Source organism: Choloepus didactylus, chromosome 14 (genome assembly GCF_015220235.1).
Source record: "Choloepus didactylus isolate mChoDid1 chromosome 14, mChoDid1.pri, whole genome shotgun sequence".
NCBI classification, from domain to species: Eukaryota; Metazoa; Chordata; class Mammalia; order Pilosa; family Megalonychidae; genus Choloepus; species Choloepus didactylus.
In genome coordinates, this window is record NC_051320.1 from 29,863,459 (window position 1) to 29,879,107 (window position 15,649).

General features: G+C 36.7%; 1 protein-coding gene across 14 annotated transcripts in view; it reads right to left on the minus strand.

Moving 5' to 3' along the window:
• Positions 1–15,649, minus strand: part of STAU2 (staufen double-stranded RNA binding protein 2) — a 368,399-nt gene that overhangs the window by 191,785 nt on the left and 160,965 nt on the right. For all 14 annotated transcript variants that reach the window (XM_037802428.1, XM_037802429.1, XM_037802424.1 and 11 more), the window contains one exon: positions 3,697–3,828. In XM_037802428.1, coding sequence (XP_037658356.1) covers positions 3,697–3,828 — 132 coding nt within the window. The remainder of the gene's footprint in view (positions 1–3,696; positions 3,829–15,649) is intronic.

A 15,649-nucleotide genomic window follows, 5' to 3' on the forward strand; every position in this document is an offset into this window, starting at 1 on the left:
TGAGTTATACCTTGTTTGTAGATCAGAAGACTCAATTAATTAAGATATCAATTCAAGCCAAATTGATCTATACATTCAACACAATCCCTATCAAAATCCAAACTGGCTTTTTCCTTTTTTGGTAGAAAATGGCTGTAAAATTTACATGGAAACTCATAGGCTGTAGACAAGCCAAAATAATTTTTAAAAAGCAAAACAAAGCTGGATTTTCATACTACCTGCCTTCAAGTAAGCAAGATAGAGAATAGTTTAAGGATGGACACATAAATTAATGGAATAGAATTAAGAATCCAGAAATAGACCCACACATATATGGTCAATTGATTTTCAACGAGGGTGTTAAGGGAATTCAATGGAGAAAGGATTATCCTTTCAACAAATGATGCTAGAACTGGAGAGCCATATGCAAAAAGAAAATAGAACCTAGAACTTAACCTTGCACACATGTACAAAAATTAACTCAAAATGGATCAAAAGCCTCCACGTAAAACCTAGAACTATAAAACTTCTAGAAGATAACATGGGCATGTTTGTCACCTTGAAGTAGGCAAAAGTTCCTTAGATAGGAACAAAAAAGTATGAACCATAAAAGAAACACTAGACAAAGCAGATTTCATCAAAATTAAAAATTTTTATTCTTCAAAGCACACTGCAATGAAAATGACAAGGAAAGCCACAAAATTTGAGAAAATATTTGTAAACTATATATCTAATAAACGACTTGCATCCAAATATAAAAAGAATTCTTGTAACTCAATAACAATTTTTTAAAAGGGCAAAAGTTTTGAATAGACATGTCAATGAAGAGATATAGATTGCAAATAAATACATAAAATTCTCCCCATTATTAGTTATTAGAGACATCCTAACTAAAATCCAATGAGATAACACTATACACCTGCTTGCAAAGCCAAAGCTATCAAAATTGACAATATCAATCACTAGAGAGATTATGGGTATTCGGAACTTTCAAACACTGCTGATGGGAATTCTAAATGGCATTGTCTCTGGGAAACAGCTTGGCAGCATCTTATAAAGTTAAACATCCACTATATGCACTATATGTATATACATAAAGTATGCACTATAGGCACAGATACATATAAAGACCTGTACATGAATGCTTATAACCACTTTATTTACAATAGCCCAAACTGGAAACAACCCAGATGTTGGTGAATGGATAAACTGACTTTGGCATATACATACAATAAAAAGCAGTTAACACTAATGATAAATGCAACAACTTGGATAAATCTCAAAAGCATTATGCTAAGCAATGAGAAGCCAGTCACAAAAGATTAACAAATATATAATTTAATTTATAGGACATTCTGGAAAAGGCACAACTGGAGGGACAGAAATCTGATCAGTGCTTGTCAGGTGCTGAAAGTAGAGGAAGAAATTAACTACAAATGTGCATTAAGGAACTTTTTGGAGTGATGGGAAGCTATAAATCTTAACTATGGTGGTGGTTACATGATTATATTTGTAAAAATTCATTCAATAAATCTGTATTTTTTAAAAAGTGGGAGTAAATTTATGTATAGGCAAGGAGTATGTCTGTAAGGATATTTTATTTAACAAACCTTTATATAACATTCACTATTTCAGATATTATTCTAAGTGCTTTACAAATATTAATTGTGAGAGATACCTTTTAGACGAGACACTAAGAAACTGAGAGTATCAGGGTGAAGAGATTTACATTTTTTCCAAAAATTCACTTTTGTGATTTTTAAATTTTTTTTAAAAAAATCATGTAAATGTCTTACCTATTTTTTTTTTTTAACTTTTTAAAACTGCTTTGACATATTCATCAGAGATCTTCTTACTGACAAATCAATGTATTCAATCCTTGTTTTACTTGGTCTCTCAGCAGCACATAACTGCCATCTACTTCTGAAATTCATTCTCTATTCCTCCTTTTTGTACTTATTCTTTCCATTCCCTTCTTCCTGTATCCCCCATGCATATAATCTGCTGCTCAAATCTTATCAATTATCTTTGGGGAGTTATGTTTCCTGCTCTCTAACACCACTGCCTTAGATTAGACTCCCAGTACCTCTTACTTTAACCACTCTTCTGACATCCTTCATAGCCTCAGTCTCACCTGCTCAAATCTATTCACCATACTACATACAGAATTATCTTTTGTAAAATACAAACCAGATCATGTCACTTTCATAGTCAGGTCTTAAATTAATGAGTCCTCAAACTCCTTACTTGGCATAAAAACAGTGAGCCCAGCTCTGTGTCTCTCCAGGTTCATCCCCATGTTCTCCAAGCTCCAGCACACTATACTTCTTATGCGACTAAAGCCCCCTCCCCCGTCACTTCACCGTCAGCTTTTGAGTGCAGGGGCCAAGTTCCAGTCATCTTGTTGCCTTCAACAGTAAGTGTTTGGCAATTGGCAGGTATGCAACAAAGTTTTTTGTGGAAATTAAATAACAAAATCAATGCTGGGGTTTTTTGTTTTGTTTTGTTTTCACTTCATGAATAAATGTCTGTGAGTAGATTTATATTGACACATATTTTTATAAATCACTCACCAGTTTTAAGTCAATATAAATGTGTTAAGTTAAGACAACATATACACAATATAAGAACTACAGAAACCTGAACACATGTTAGGTTTCATGTTACAAATACTTTTAAAAGAAGAAAAAGCATTGACTAGCCAGGTTATAAAAACAGCATTGAAATCTCTAGTGATACCACACAGACAAGTGATTTTTAAGTCACTCATATAAACTGCCGACATAGAGATAGTTGCCTTAAAAAGAAAAGTTTATCTAAATGTTTTTTAATAGACGATTGTTTCTTACTCTAAGCTTCATAAATGTGTTTCTGTGGAAACCAAAAATCTTTCTGAAACAGGATCTCTGTTTGAGAAAATGGCCTAGACACAAACATTACTTTTCATGGAGGTAACTACTAAGTCTGTTTTGCAAATTTTCATATAAATAAAATGTTTAATAAAAATCATTTCTGCATCTGCATAGATACCAAAATTATAATTTACTACAAAATGAAATTAAGCCAGTTCCTGACAAGTTATCTGCCAAGTCCTGAAAGCAGGGTTTTCTGTTTCTCTTACAACAGAGGTAGGTGTTAGTAATGTCACTAATGGCTGCAGAAGAAATAGGGGAACAGGAACACAGGTCTTGGCAGAAAATAAATAGCCTCCGAATTTACCTTTAAATTTAAAGTAAATAGAAGAATTACTTTATAGAGCATCTGTCCAATACAGTTCCTGCCCTGAAGGAGTAAGTCTGGATCTTTTTTCCCAGTATGTTCAGCTGGATTCCAGAAATAGAGGCTAATAACCTCTGTCTTTAAAAGACACAAATTAAGACCTTGTATATATGACAAAAAGCAACCAGTCAATAAACCTAAAATTATTAAATTGGTATTTTACAAAAATGTTCAACCATAAAACAAACTTTTAGTATTTGCTAACTGTAAGATTATAATTACTCATTAATATTTCATCATAACCCCATAAGTAGATGTTCTGTATCTGGAGAATCTAAAGATGTAAAAATAGAAAACCGCTTCAGAAAACTTAAGACTTGATGTGTACTTTAATACCAGTAAGACATTATTTACTGTCAAGAAACACTGGACCATCATTTGTTAATCATTTTGATATTCTGACAGAATGGGAAACATACAGATAAGGTTAACTCTCACCTTGTCAAGTTGCTCTTGAAGGTTAGTGGATGCTTTATAACCAAGTTGTAACAGCATTGCTTCTGCGGCATTTTTTTTGGCTATCTTTTTATTAGGTCCTGTTCCAGTAGCAACTTCACTGCCTACTTTGACCTGATAACATTAAAGTAAGAAATTAATGATACTTGTTTTGGTAAACAGGAACTCCTTAACATCATAAAGCAATGTGTCCTACCATTCAGCACTCAAAAATATAACATTCAGTCCATAATAAAAATAGAAAGATAAGATCCTATTTATATAATATTACATATAGAAGTGGAAATATACATAGAGATAAATATGAAAGAATGGTCCTCAAATGTTCTTATTATAAAATGATATAATTCTAAATAATCCATGGGCAAAGGAAGAAATCTCAATTGAAATTAGAAAATATTTTGAATAAACAATAATGGAAACACAATATATCAAAACTTCAAGGATGCAGCTAAAGGTATATCTGGAAGAAAATATAAAACCATAAAAGCTTTTCATCCATCTCCAGAGGCTTTAAATATAATATCAAGATAAACCAGAAGAAATAGAAGAAAAGAATAAAGGCAAGAGCAAAAATTTATGAAATAGTGAAAAAAAAAAAAACAAACAGAATTTCAAAAAGTCAAAAGCTGGTACTCTTTTGAAAAGACCAATCAAATGATCAAATTGAAGGTAAGACTGATCAAGAAAAAATAAGGTACAAATGAAACACAAATAAGAATGAAAATGGGAGACTACTAAAGCTATTGTAGCATTATAAAATAAAGGATACTGAGAACAATTTTATGCTAAAATTTCATTAAAATGTAGATGAGATGGAAAAATTCCTAAAAATACAAATCACCAAAACTGATACAGAATAAGCCATAACAGAATAGGCCTAAAGCTACTAAAGAAATTAAATCCATAATTAAAAACCTTTCCACAATGAAAACTCCTGATAGTTTCTCCAGAAAATTCTTCCCAATATTCAAGGAAGAATAATGCTAATCTTACACAAATTCATCCAAAAATAGAAAAAGAGGAATCAGTTGCCATTATATTATAAGGTTATCACCTTGATTCAAAATCCAACAAGGACAACATAAGAAAGGAAATTTACAGAACAGTTTCACTAATGAATATAGATACAAAGTTCTCAACAATATAATACTAAATTGAATCAAGCAATACATAAGAAGAATGATGATGAAGTTGAATTTATTTCAGAATGCAAGATTGGTTTAACATTTGAAATTCAAACAAAATCTATAGATGGAATTTGCTATATTGATAGAATGAGGAGACAAACCATATAGGCATAATATATGGAGCAAAAGCATTTGATAAAATTCAGCATCCATTCATAAATAAAACCCTTAGAAACTAGGAAAAGAAGGAAACTTGCTTAACAGGATAAAAGGCATTTTACAGGTGGACTATTTCCACGTTGTGCTCTGAACTGGCCGCCATTCAGAGCAGCTCCTGCATCCATCCAGAGAAGCTCCTGATTTCAGGGCAACATGGCTCGACTTCCCCACCCTTAGCTTTAGTATTTTAGATCCCTCCAGCCAGACTGCATCCACCTTCACGTGGGAAAACCAACAATGGACATTTGCTGTGCTTCCACAAGGATACCTCCACAGTCCCACCATCTGCCATGGACCAGCAGCACAAAATTTAAACAAAAGGACACCCCCTATGTTTCACTACAATGATGATATCATGCTAACCAGTAATTCTTTTCCAGAACTAGAAACTGCCACTAGCACAGGGGTGACCCACCTTGAAAGTCGAGGATGGGTGATAAATCAAAGCGAATTACAAGAGTCTGGACATTCTATCAAGTTCTTGGGTATTGTCTGGTTGGGTAAAACTAAAGCTATTCCTTTAGCTGTTGTTAAAATACAAAGTTATCCTATACTGCTAACTTCTAAACAATTAATAGCTTTTCTTGGTTTATTAGGTTATTGGAAACTGTTTATACCCTATTTAAAAATTTTAAAACTTTTGTACACCCTAATTAGAAAAGGAAAAGCATGGGAACAGGAGTTTCCATGGCAGGCTGTGTTTATAAAAGCACAAGCACAGGCTTTAAGGGGGGTGAACCCTGATATATCCTGTGAATTGGATGTGGCCAGTGCCAATATTGGCTCTGGGTGGGGTTTGTGGCAAAGGCAACAGGCTAAATGTGTAAGCATTAGATTCTGTTCCCAACTTTGGAAGGGCACAGAACTCAGATATAGCCTGTTGGAAAAACAACTGTGTGCAGCTTATAATGCTCTGTTACAAATGGAAGGTTTAACTCAAAGTTGCCCAGTGACCACACTCATACAGGAGTGGACACAGGTGACTATAAATAAGCCCCATTCAGGGAGTGCTCAGCTAAGCACACTGACAAAATAGAAAGCCTATGTCCTACAATGCCGAATTTTTAACAGTAGCCCTGTAAGTGCAGAGATGCACGAAATTTTAGGACAGGTCTCCCATGTGGAAGAGCAGCATGCCCTGCCTCCTGTTGATCCTCCCGAGGTGGCTTCTCCCGTGCCCACTGCTGACGTACAAACGAGTATACCTGACTCTGCATGATATACTGACGGATTGGCACTTGGGCAACACGCTATCTGAACGGCTATGACTGTCCAGCCAAGTACTGACATAATCTGGTGGGAGACTGGAACTTTGCAAAGCAGCCAGTGGGCTGAGCTGTGGGCTGTACGGATGGTAACTGTCCATGAACCAGGAGACACCTTGACTGTCTGCCCAGATAACTGGACCACATAGCGAGGCCTAACAGTATGGATGGCCACGTGGAAGCAAGAGCAATGGACAGTGGTCGACCACCCCTATGGGGGAAGGAATTGTGGGAAGACATCTGGATGGCCTGCCAGAATTGTAAGGTAACTGCTTTCCATATTTCTGCCCGCAATGTTAACTCATTGCCAGGTAATGCAGCTGCAGATGCCCTAGCGAAAATTTGCAACCTAACAGCAATGATGCATGAAGCGACCGAATGGCTGCATCGGAAAACTGAGCACTGAGGGTACCAGACCCTGTGGAAGGTGGTGCAGCAGTTTCAGCTGCCTATCACCCGACAAGAGGTAAAAGGAGTAGAGGATGCTAGCCCCTCCTGCGCGCTGCGACGGCCCAGAATGCCTCCTCACCGACTTGGACCCAGATTCCGAGACCAGATTCCGAGACCAGATTCCTCTCACCTGGTGGCAAGTAGACTATGTTGGCCTCTTCCTCTGTCCAAAGGGCCAAAATATACCTTCACCACTGTAAATACAGCTACGGGACTGGTGCCGGCCTTCCCAGGAGTCAAGGCCAAGTAGTGAGTTACCATACGTAGCTTAAAAACAATTAATTGCCTTTTCCGGGTCCCCACACACATGGACAGCGATAGGGGGACCCCCTCCACTGGGCACTTAACCCAGGCCTGGGCTACAGAACAGAATGTCCTTTGGACTTTTCACTTGCCCGATAATCCCACAGCAACTGGGTTAACTGAAAGAATGTATGGCCTTTTAAAGGAACACTTAAAGGATGATAGAAACTCCTTACAACAATGGACTTGGAGACTGTACCAGCATTAACTCCAGACCCAAAGCAGCTCCTGTGGAAATGGTAACCGTGGGGCCCATGCAGGCCTCACGAATTCAAATAAGGGGGGCAGCTGCCTTCAAGCCGCAGTGAGGCAGCAATAATACTCTTCTCTTGCTTATGCCACAAACACTAGAAATTGGGGGGAAAAAGGTCAATTGGCACTGGTTCTGGCCCATGCAGCCAAGCTGGTTGAGAATCCTAAGCCCATGGGGTATTTACTATGCCAAAGGTTATTTGTATTCCACAACTGGGGCCCCCATCCCCCAGGGTACTGTATAACTTTGCAACCCCAAACTGACTGTAGATCTGACCCCAAAGGGCTCCCCGCAGAGGCAGAAAGTAGGGCATTAAAAAAAAAAAAAACCCACCTGGAACTCTTCTATCCACTACTGAAAACTCAGCCTATATATTGTTTGTAAAAGTGCTATTAGTTCTTGTTAAAAAATTGTATATTACTCTTTAATTTCAGTGGTAATTGTATGCTGTAGAATGCCTGCTTGAAAACAGTTTCCAAAATTATTTTAGTAATTTAAGTAACATTTATCTGATAATCCTTTGTCCAAGTGGTTTAATTATTTAACTTGGCCGTGGTGCCACTTGTTAATAGGATTACTGTCCATGTGTACTGGTTTACTTGTACTCTGCTGTTCACTGTATTGTTGTGAATTATGGATGCAATGTCTCTCCTATGGTCAACACAAATTGCTGCTTAGGGGTGGAATGTGGGAGCCCCTGGCCCCCGAGTGTCTTGAGAACTGCACACAGCCTTTTGCTTGACCTAGGACAGTTAAGGTTTGACGTTTTCTCCTTTTAATACCAGATGCTAACTGTAATCTATACCCGAAACTACCTCCTCCCTGAGACTCCCTGAGATACTGTTATCTCTATAACCCTTCCCTCCTCCCTGTTGATTACAGTCAATCCCTCCCTATGTTGCACGACCCCGCTCCCTGCCTTATGCTCTCATACCCATTAAAATGTCAAGCCCTTATAACCAGCTTATTCAGCCCCCCAAAGTGTGGACTATTTTCACATCGTGCTCTGAACTGGCAGCCATTCAGAGCAGCTCCTGAATCCATCCAGATAAGCTCCTGATATCAGGGCAAAGTGGCTCGACTTCCCCACCCTGAACGTAAGCCCTATAATAAAAGTTCATGTCTCAAAAAAAAAAAAAAAAGCATTTTACAAAAAACCTACAGCAAACATAAATTCTGTGAAAGGTACTTTGTTACAGGCCCTAGCCAGAGGAATAAGGCAAGAAAAAGAAATAAAAGGTATAAGAATTGGAAATAAAAGAAAAGCTGAAATTATTTGTAGATATTTATATATACAAAAATCCAAGAAAATCTACAGATAGATTATACAAATTTATGAGAGTTTTAACAAGTTCAAAAGCCACTGGCATTTCTATATTCAGCAACAATCAAGTAGAAGATAAAAAAAAATTATAAATACCATTTATATTAAATGAAAATCAAATACCTAGGATGTGCAAAACCTCTACACAGAAAACGATAACATTGCAAAACATAAAGAAAAATCTAAATAAATGGAGAGATATGCCATGTTCATGGACTGAAGACTCAATATGATAATGATATTAATTCTCTTCAAACTGAAGAGAATTCACTGAATTTCAATCAAAATCACACACATATTTTTATAATTCTTGACAAAGTGATTCCACAATTCAAAATGGAAATGCAAAGTGCTAAGAATAGCCAAGACACTTTGGAGGATGAATAAGATGGGGGCATTTATTCTTCTGGATATCTAGACTTATAAAGTTACAAAAAGGAAAAGACTGATAAATTTGATGACATTAACATGAATTGTTTCTGTTCCTCAGAAGACACCATTAAAAAGTAAAAAAGAAAGTTGTATCACAAGCAAAGATATCTGAAATGTTATACAAGTGCAAAGGGTTCACTAAGAATATACAGTAGAATCCTGTAAATCAAGCTTTTTAGAAAGTTGGTAGAAGAGAGCTGAACAGGCAAACTACACCGGAAAAGTGATAAAATTTTGCCAGATATCACTTTTCTTTGGTAAAATTTTTTGGTAAAATTTCACAATGACAACATCCTGGGTACTAGCAACAAAAGGGTAAGTGGCACAAAATCCAGTCTTCAGATACACAGCATAATACTTTTATCCATACTTTTCCTTTTTTGACACTTGAGTAAAATCATGTTAGCTATTTTATTAGTCCGAGAACATAGAGATTCCCATCCATATAGTATCCACACTTGAGTCCTACTCACTATTTATTCTTATACCAATATTTAGAGTTTAATTGTGTTACTATTTTATTTCCATCACTACTTTTTTTTTTTTTTTTTAACTGTGATTGTTCACATACCACATAATTATCCACAGATCGAAAGTGTACAATCAGTTGCCCCGGTACCATCATACAGCTGTGCATCCATCACCACAATTAATTTTTTTTCAATTTTTAGAACATTTCCATTATTCCAGAAAAGAAATAAAGATTAAAAAAAGGAAACTTGAATCCTCCCATATCCCTAACCACCCTCCTCCATTGTTGACTCATAGTATTGGTTTAGTACATTTGTTACTGTTGACGAAAGAATGTTAAAATACTACTAAATGTAGTATATAGTTTTCAATAGGTATATTTTTTTCCCTATATGCCCTTCTATTATTAACTTCTACTTATAGTGTCATATATTTGTTCTGGTTCATGAAAGAGATTTCTAATATTTGTACAGTTAATCACGGCCATTGTCCACCACAAGATTCACTGTTTTATATTCCCATCTTTTAACCTCCAACTTTCCTTCTGGTGACATATGTGATTCTAAACTTCCCCTTTCCACCACATTCACACCCCATTCAGCACTGTTAGTTATTCTCACTATAACATGCTACTATCACCTCTGTCCATTTCCAAACACTTAGGTTCAACCTAGTTGAACATTCTGCTCATAATAAGCAACTGCTCCCCATTCTTTAGCCTCGTTCTATATCCTAGTAACTTATATTTCATGTCTATGAATTTACATATTATAATTAGTTCATATCAGTGAGACCCTGCAATATTTGTCCTTACGTGTCTTATTTCACTCAACATAGTGCCCTCAAGGTTTCTTCATCAACCCATTTTTTTTAAGACGGCTTTGTTCACACACCACATTCCATCCTAAGTAAACAATTGATGGTTCCCTGTAGAGTCACATATTTATGTATTCATCACCCTCACCACTATCTATATGAGGACATCTCCATTTCTTCCACAAAGCAGGAGGAAGAGCCAAAGAAGGTAAAGAGACAAAAGAAAAAGAAGACAGAGAAAGAAAAAAAAAACATGACAGCGAGGAAGCAATGAAAGGAAAGATAACATTAAACTAAAATAGAATAGTCAGACAACATTACCAATGCCAAGAGTCACATCACCCTCCCTTATGCTCCCCTCATATGCATTTAGCCTTGGTATGTTGCCTTTGTTACATTAAAGGAAGCACAATACCATGTTTCTGTTAATTATAGTCTCTAGTTTACATTAACTGTATTTTCCCCCAATACTTCCCTATTTTTAACACCTTGCAATGCTGACATTCATTTGTTCTCCCTCATGAAAAAACATATTTCTACATTTTATCACAATTGTTGAACACTCGAGGTTTCACTGAGTTATACGGTCCCAGTCTTTATCTTTCCTCTTTCTTTCTGGTGTCCCACATCCTCCTAACCTTCCTCTTTCAACCACACTCGCAATCATCTTTGTTCAGTGTACTTACATTGCTGTGCTACCATCACCCAAAACTGTGTTTCAAGCCTCTCACTCCTGTCTTTTCCTTTCTGCCTCTAGTGCTCCCTTTAGTATTTCCTGTAGAGCAGGCATCTTGTTCACAAACTCCCTCATTGTCTGTTTGTCAGAGAATATTTTGAGCTCTCCCTCATATTTGAAGGACAGTTTGCTGGATATAGGATTCTTGGTTGGCAGTTTTTCTCTTTCAGTATCTTAAATGTATCACACCACTTCCTTCTTGCCTCCATGATTTCTGCTGAGAAATCCGCACATAGTCTTATTAAGCTTCTTTTGTATGTGATGGATCACTTTTCTCTTGCTGCTTTCAGGATTCTCTCTTGGTCCTTGACATTTGATAATCTGATTACTAAGTGTCTTGGCGTAGGTCTATTCAGATCTATTCTGTTTGGAGCGTGCTGCGCTTCTTGGATCTGTAATTTTATGTCTTTCATAAGAAATGGGAAATTTTCATTGATTATTTCCTTTATTATTGCTTCTGCACCTTTTCCCTTCTCTTCTACTTCTGGGACACCCATAACACGTACATAGTACTATGTTTCATGTTGCCATTCAATTCAATATGTTGCTCATATTTTTCCATTCTTTTCCCTATCTGTTCTTTTGTATGTAAGCTCTCAGCTGTCATGTTCTCCAGTTCCTGAGTGTTTTCTTCTGCCTCTTGAGATCTGCTGTTGTATGTCTCCATTGTGTCTTTCATATCTTGTGTTGTGCCTTTCATTTCCATAAATTCTGCCAGTTGTTTTTCCAAACTTTCAATTTCTACCTTATGTATGCCCAGTGTTTTCTCTATAGCGTTCATCTCTTTTGCCATATCTTCTCTAAAGTTTTTGAATTCATTTAGCATTAGTTGTTTAAGTTCCTGTATCTCAACTGAAGTGTAAGTTTGTTCCTTTAACTGGGCTATAACTTCATTTTTCTTAGCGTAGTTTGTAGTTTTCTGTTGCCTAGGCATCTGGTTTCCTTGGTTACCCCAATCAGGTTTTCCCAGACCAGAACAGGCTCAGGTCCCAGAAGGAAGAAATATTCAGTATCCAGTTTCCCTGAGGGTATGTCTTAGAGGACTGACACACTTTGTGAGACCTCAAGCCACTGTGCTTTTCTGCCCAGCAGGTGGCGCCTGCCAGCCTGTCACTCCCAACTGGTGTAAGAAGGTGTGGTTGTGGCTGTTTTACCCCAGCTCTGGGGTCTGGTTCTGAATGGAAGGCAGGTAGTAGATCTGGGCACCACCTCTTTCTTCTTAGGGAAGATATGCCCCATACGGAGTTTTCATTTGCATATAAATAGGTTCTTTGTCTCTCTGACTCTGCTATCTCTACCCTTGTCTGGGTCAGAGGGCTGCTAGCTGAAAATGGCTGAGGCTTTCTCCACTGAGCCACTCAGGTTGAGAGAGAGAGAAAGGGACAAAAAGCTCCCTTTCAGGCTCAGTCCATGGCCCCTTGTTTCACCCGTCGGCCAGAGATAGCACCTGCTCCTCTGGGCTCCCTCTCCTGAGACAGAGAAGTAACCTGGCTCTTCAAGGTGAGTCGTCACTAAAAGCCTCTGTCTGCTTGTTGGGGATTTGCAGCTTGCACTGATCAGTCCACATTTGCCAATTAAACCCCAGTTGGAGCTGGCCTGAGGTATATTTGCTTGCTCAGAGACTTTGCAGTTCCAGCTGCGATGGGCCAGGGGGCTCCTGGCTCACGTCTGCAGTTTCTACTCACAGGTTCCATGCTGTGATCTCAGGCATTCCTCCCAGTCCAGGTTGGTGCATGGTGTGTGGACAGTCATGCTTGTCCCCCAGCAGTTATTCCAGATCATTTACCAGTTGTTCCTGGTTGTTTATTAGTTGCTCCAGGAGGACTAACTAACTTCCACACTTCTCTATGCCGTCATCTTCCTCCATCACTACTTTTAAGCATCAATAAGCCAACCATTTTATAGAAATTGGTAATCTTGAATACAATAGTAACAAAATACAAACTAAATAATCATAAGCAAAGTACAAATAACATGACTCAAAGAAACGACACTCTTTTAACAGAATTTTAGTTAAGATAAACTAAATGATAAAGTTCTTGTAGCATATGAAACAATGAAAATGTATTCATGAAAAAAAAATTCTGTAATAACTATCATAAACCTTATAGTTCAAATCTGAGAAATGTTTTTGCAACATTTCATTGCTTTATCTTCTGAAACCAGAAGCACCATAGTGTGACAAATCAGCAGTAGTCTATGGATCTCACTGAGAAGCACTGATCTAGTTCAGTTCACTCTGAGATCCTTGGGCCAGATTAAACACACACTTCCTCCACATCTGCATGTGCCTGAACCTTACCTGAACACAACAGACCTTATGGATAATGTGCTGTGAATCTCTGGCTAGAGCCAGCATCTGCTATATTTCCCCAGTGTACTACCAGCCCCAGTGTTGTTGCAGGAGTACTTGTTAGTTAAAAGATTAGGTTGGCTATGTCAGAAACTTCCTCTACTGCTCTGCTTTGGAACCAAATACCCAATACTTGCCAAAGCAAATGGAAGCAAAATATCAATGAATAGCAAAAAAATGCAAAAATTTTTTTGTCTGTTTTTACATGGTCACTCTCCCTGTTGCTCGCTGTTTTTACCTCATGCTCTCTCATTCAATTCTGCTGCTATTTCATCCTAAATCTAATTTACCACCCTGGCCTGATGCCCTTGGCTCTAGGCTCCTGCTCTTGGATTTATCAACTTTAATGATGTTTTCTTCTTTATGTTCACCTTGTATCTGTGTCCCTCGACTTTCCATCTGACCTATTCTGTTTCTGGATTCCTTTAATTCCTTGTTAACAAACACAACAGTCAGTCAAAAAATTACCTCATTATAAAATAAAAAAGGTATGTACAAGAACTTCATAAGTCATCATCCTAGAAAGCACAAAAATTGTATAATATTATAAATAAGATTTTTTTCATTAAAATGCTAATTAGTATGCAAAGAAACAATTATTTTGCTATACAGTAAAGTTAAGAATGACACGTTTTTTTCTTTAAATTAAACAGAACAAAGAAAAAATTCACTAAAAATTTAAGAAACCAAAAGTTTTGAAATAGCATTTATGAAAAAACTTAATTCATTGTCTTTCATCATTCACAAATGAAATGGATGAAATTTGCTTTAAATATTCTTTACACAACCTAGAGATCTTAGTCACAGGTAAAAAAAAAAACAAAACTAAGCTCATATGATATATAATAATGCAATGTCCTGATATGCAATTTAGTTTAGCTATCAATATTTTCTCTTTGAAAAATTAAAATACCCCTCTCCAAAAAAGTAAAAAGCTTTAAGAAATTTGCTTTACAATCGAACATCTAAATAATGTCATCAGAGATTATTTTTTGCTTATCTAATAATCAATACATGTAACTGCATCATTTTATACTTACAAGCTTACTTTTCTGAGTGTGTGACAGATACAAATGAGCATATTATCGCTAGATATTTTACTTACACATTCAATTAAAACAAATGATAACATTGCTAAAGTAGTTTATACAAAAAGCCTTTTACTTTGATAAAGTTTCTGCATACTGTAATGAATCCACTGGGGCTTCCACAAGGGGGGAAAAATAATATCAATTCAGTGTGAAAACATTTAAAAGCCCAGCCAAATGTCCCCGTTTGACTAGAATGTTTATGAATACCCATAAAATGGAAGTTGGTCTGAGACACTCTAAATTCCTCTTTCAAAAAGGGTACTCAATATACACCATAGAAAGGGAATTTTTTAATAAAGCCGAAGCCAGTTTATATTTCTAATACATGTCTAAAATTTAGGTGGTTTTTCTCTTGAAGCTTTGGAGTTCGAAGACTACTTTATAGCATTCTTCAAAGCTAAGAATGTAAGATGATGACTGGTGAATATATTTTACCAAGTGAAAATACTAGAACAAGACTGATCTGAGTCCTAATGACATCTAGACAATAATGTGTTTATCAACCATAGGAGGGCTCCCCATTCTTGGTATCTAGGTTCCCAGTAGTTTATATGTGACTATATCTTAAGTTTACATCTCCAACAAAAGCCATACATACTAGCTCTCAGTCAGGCAGGCCAGAAGGTGGGTACACAGGAAATATATATCATATTATTAAGGTCCTACTATATATAAACCACTATACTGGATACTATGAAAAAAAGAAGTATGGAGATCAGAAATTAGGTAGAAAGGCAAATGAAAAGTTCATCACAAAAAGTGATGCACAAAAAGTTCATCAGTACGTGGTACTATGATTGAGAGTCAAAGTGTTTGGCACATGATTAGCACTTAATAAATACCTGTTGGCTTTAATCGGATTATTATTTTTAAAGTTTGGAGACAGTAAGGAGAACTTAAATCTAGACTGGCCTTAGATGACTCCTATGGATTAGGAATTGGGTCTATTTTAAGAAAACGTAAGAAAAATATCTACTTTTTCAGAAATACACACGAACTATATAAAGTTGAAATGACATCCGGTTGGAAATTAGCTTTAAAGTGCTTCAGAAAAAAAGAAAAGGAGGGAAAGAGGAAAGAAAAATTGATAGC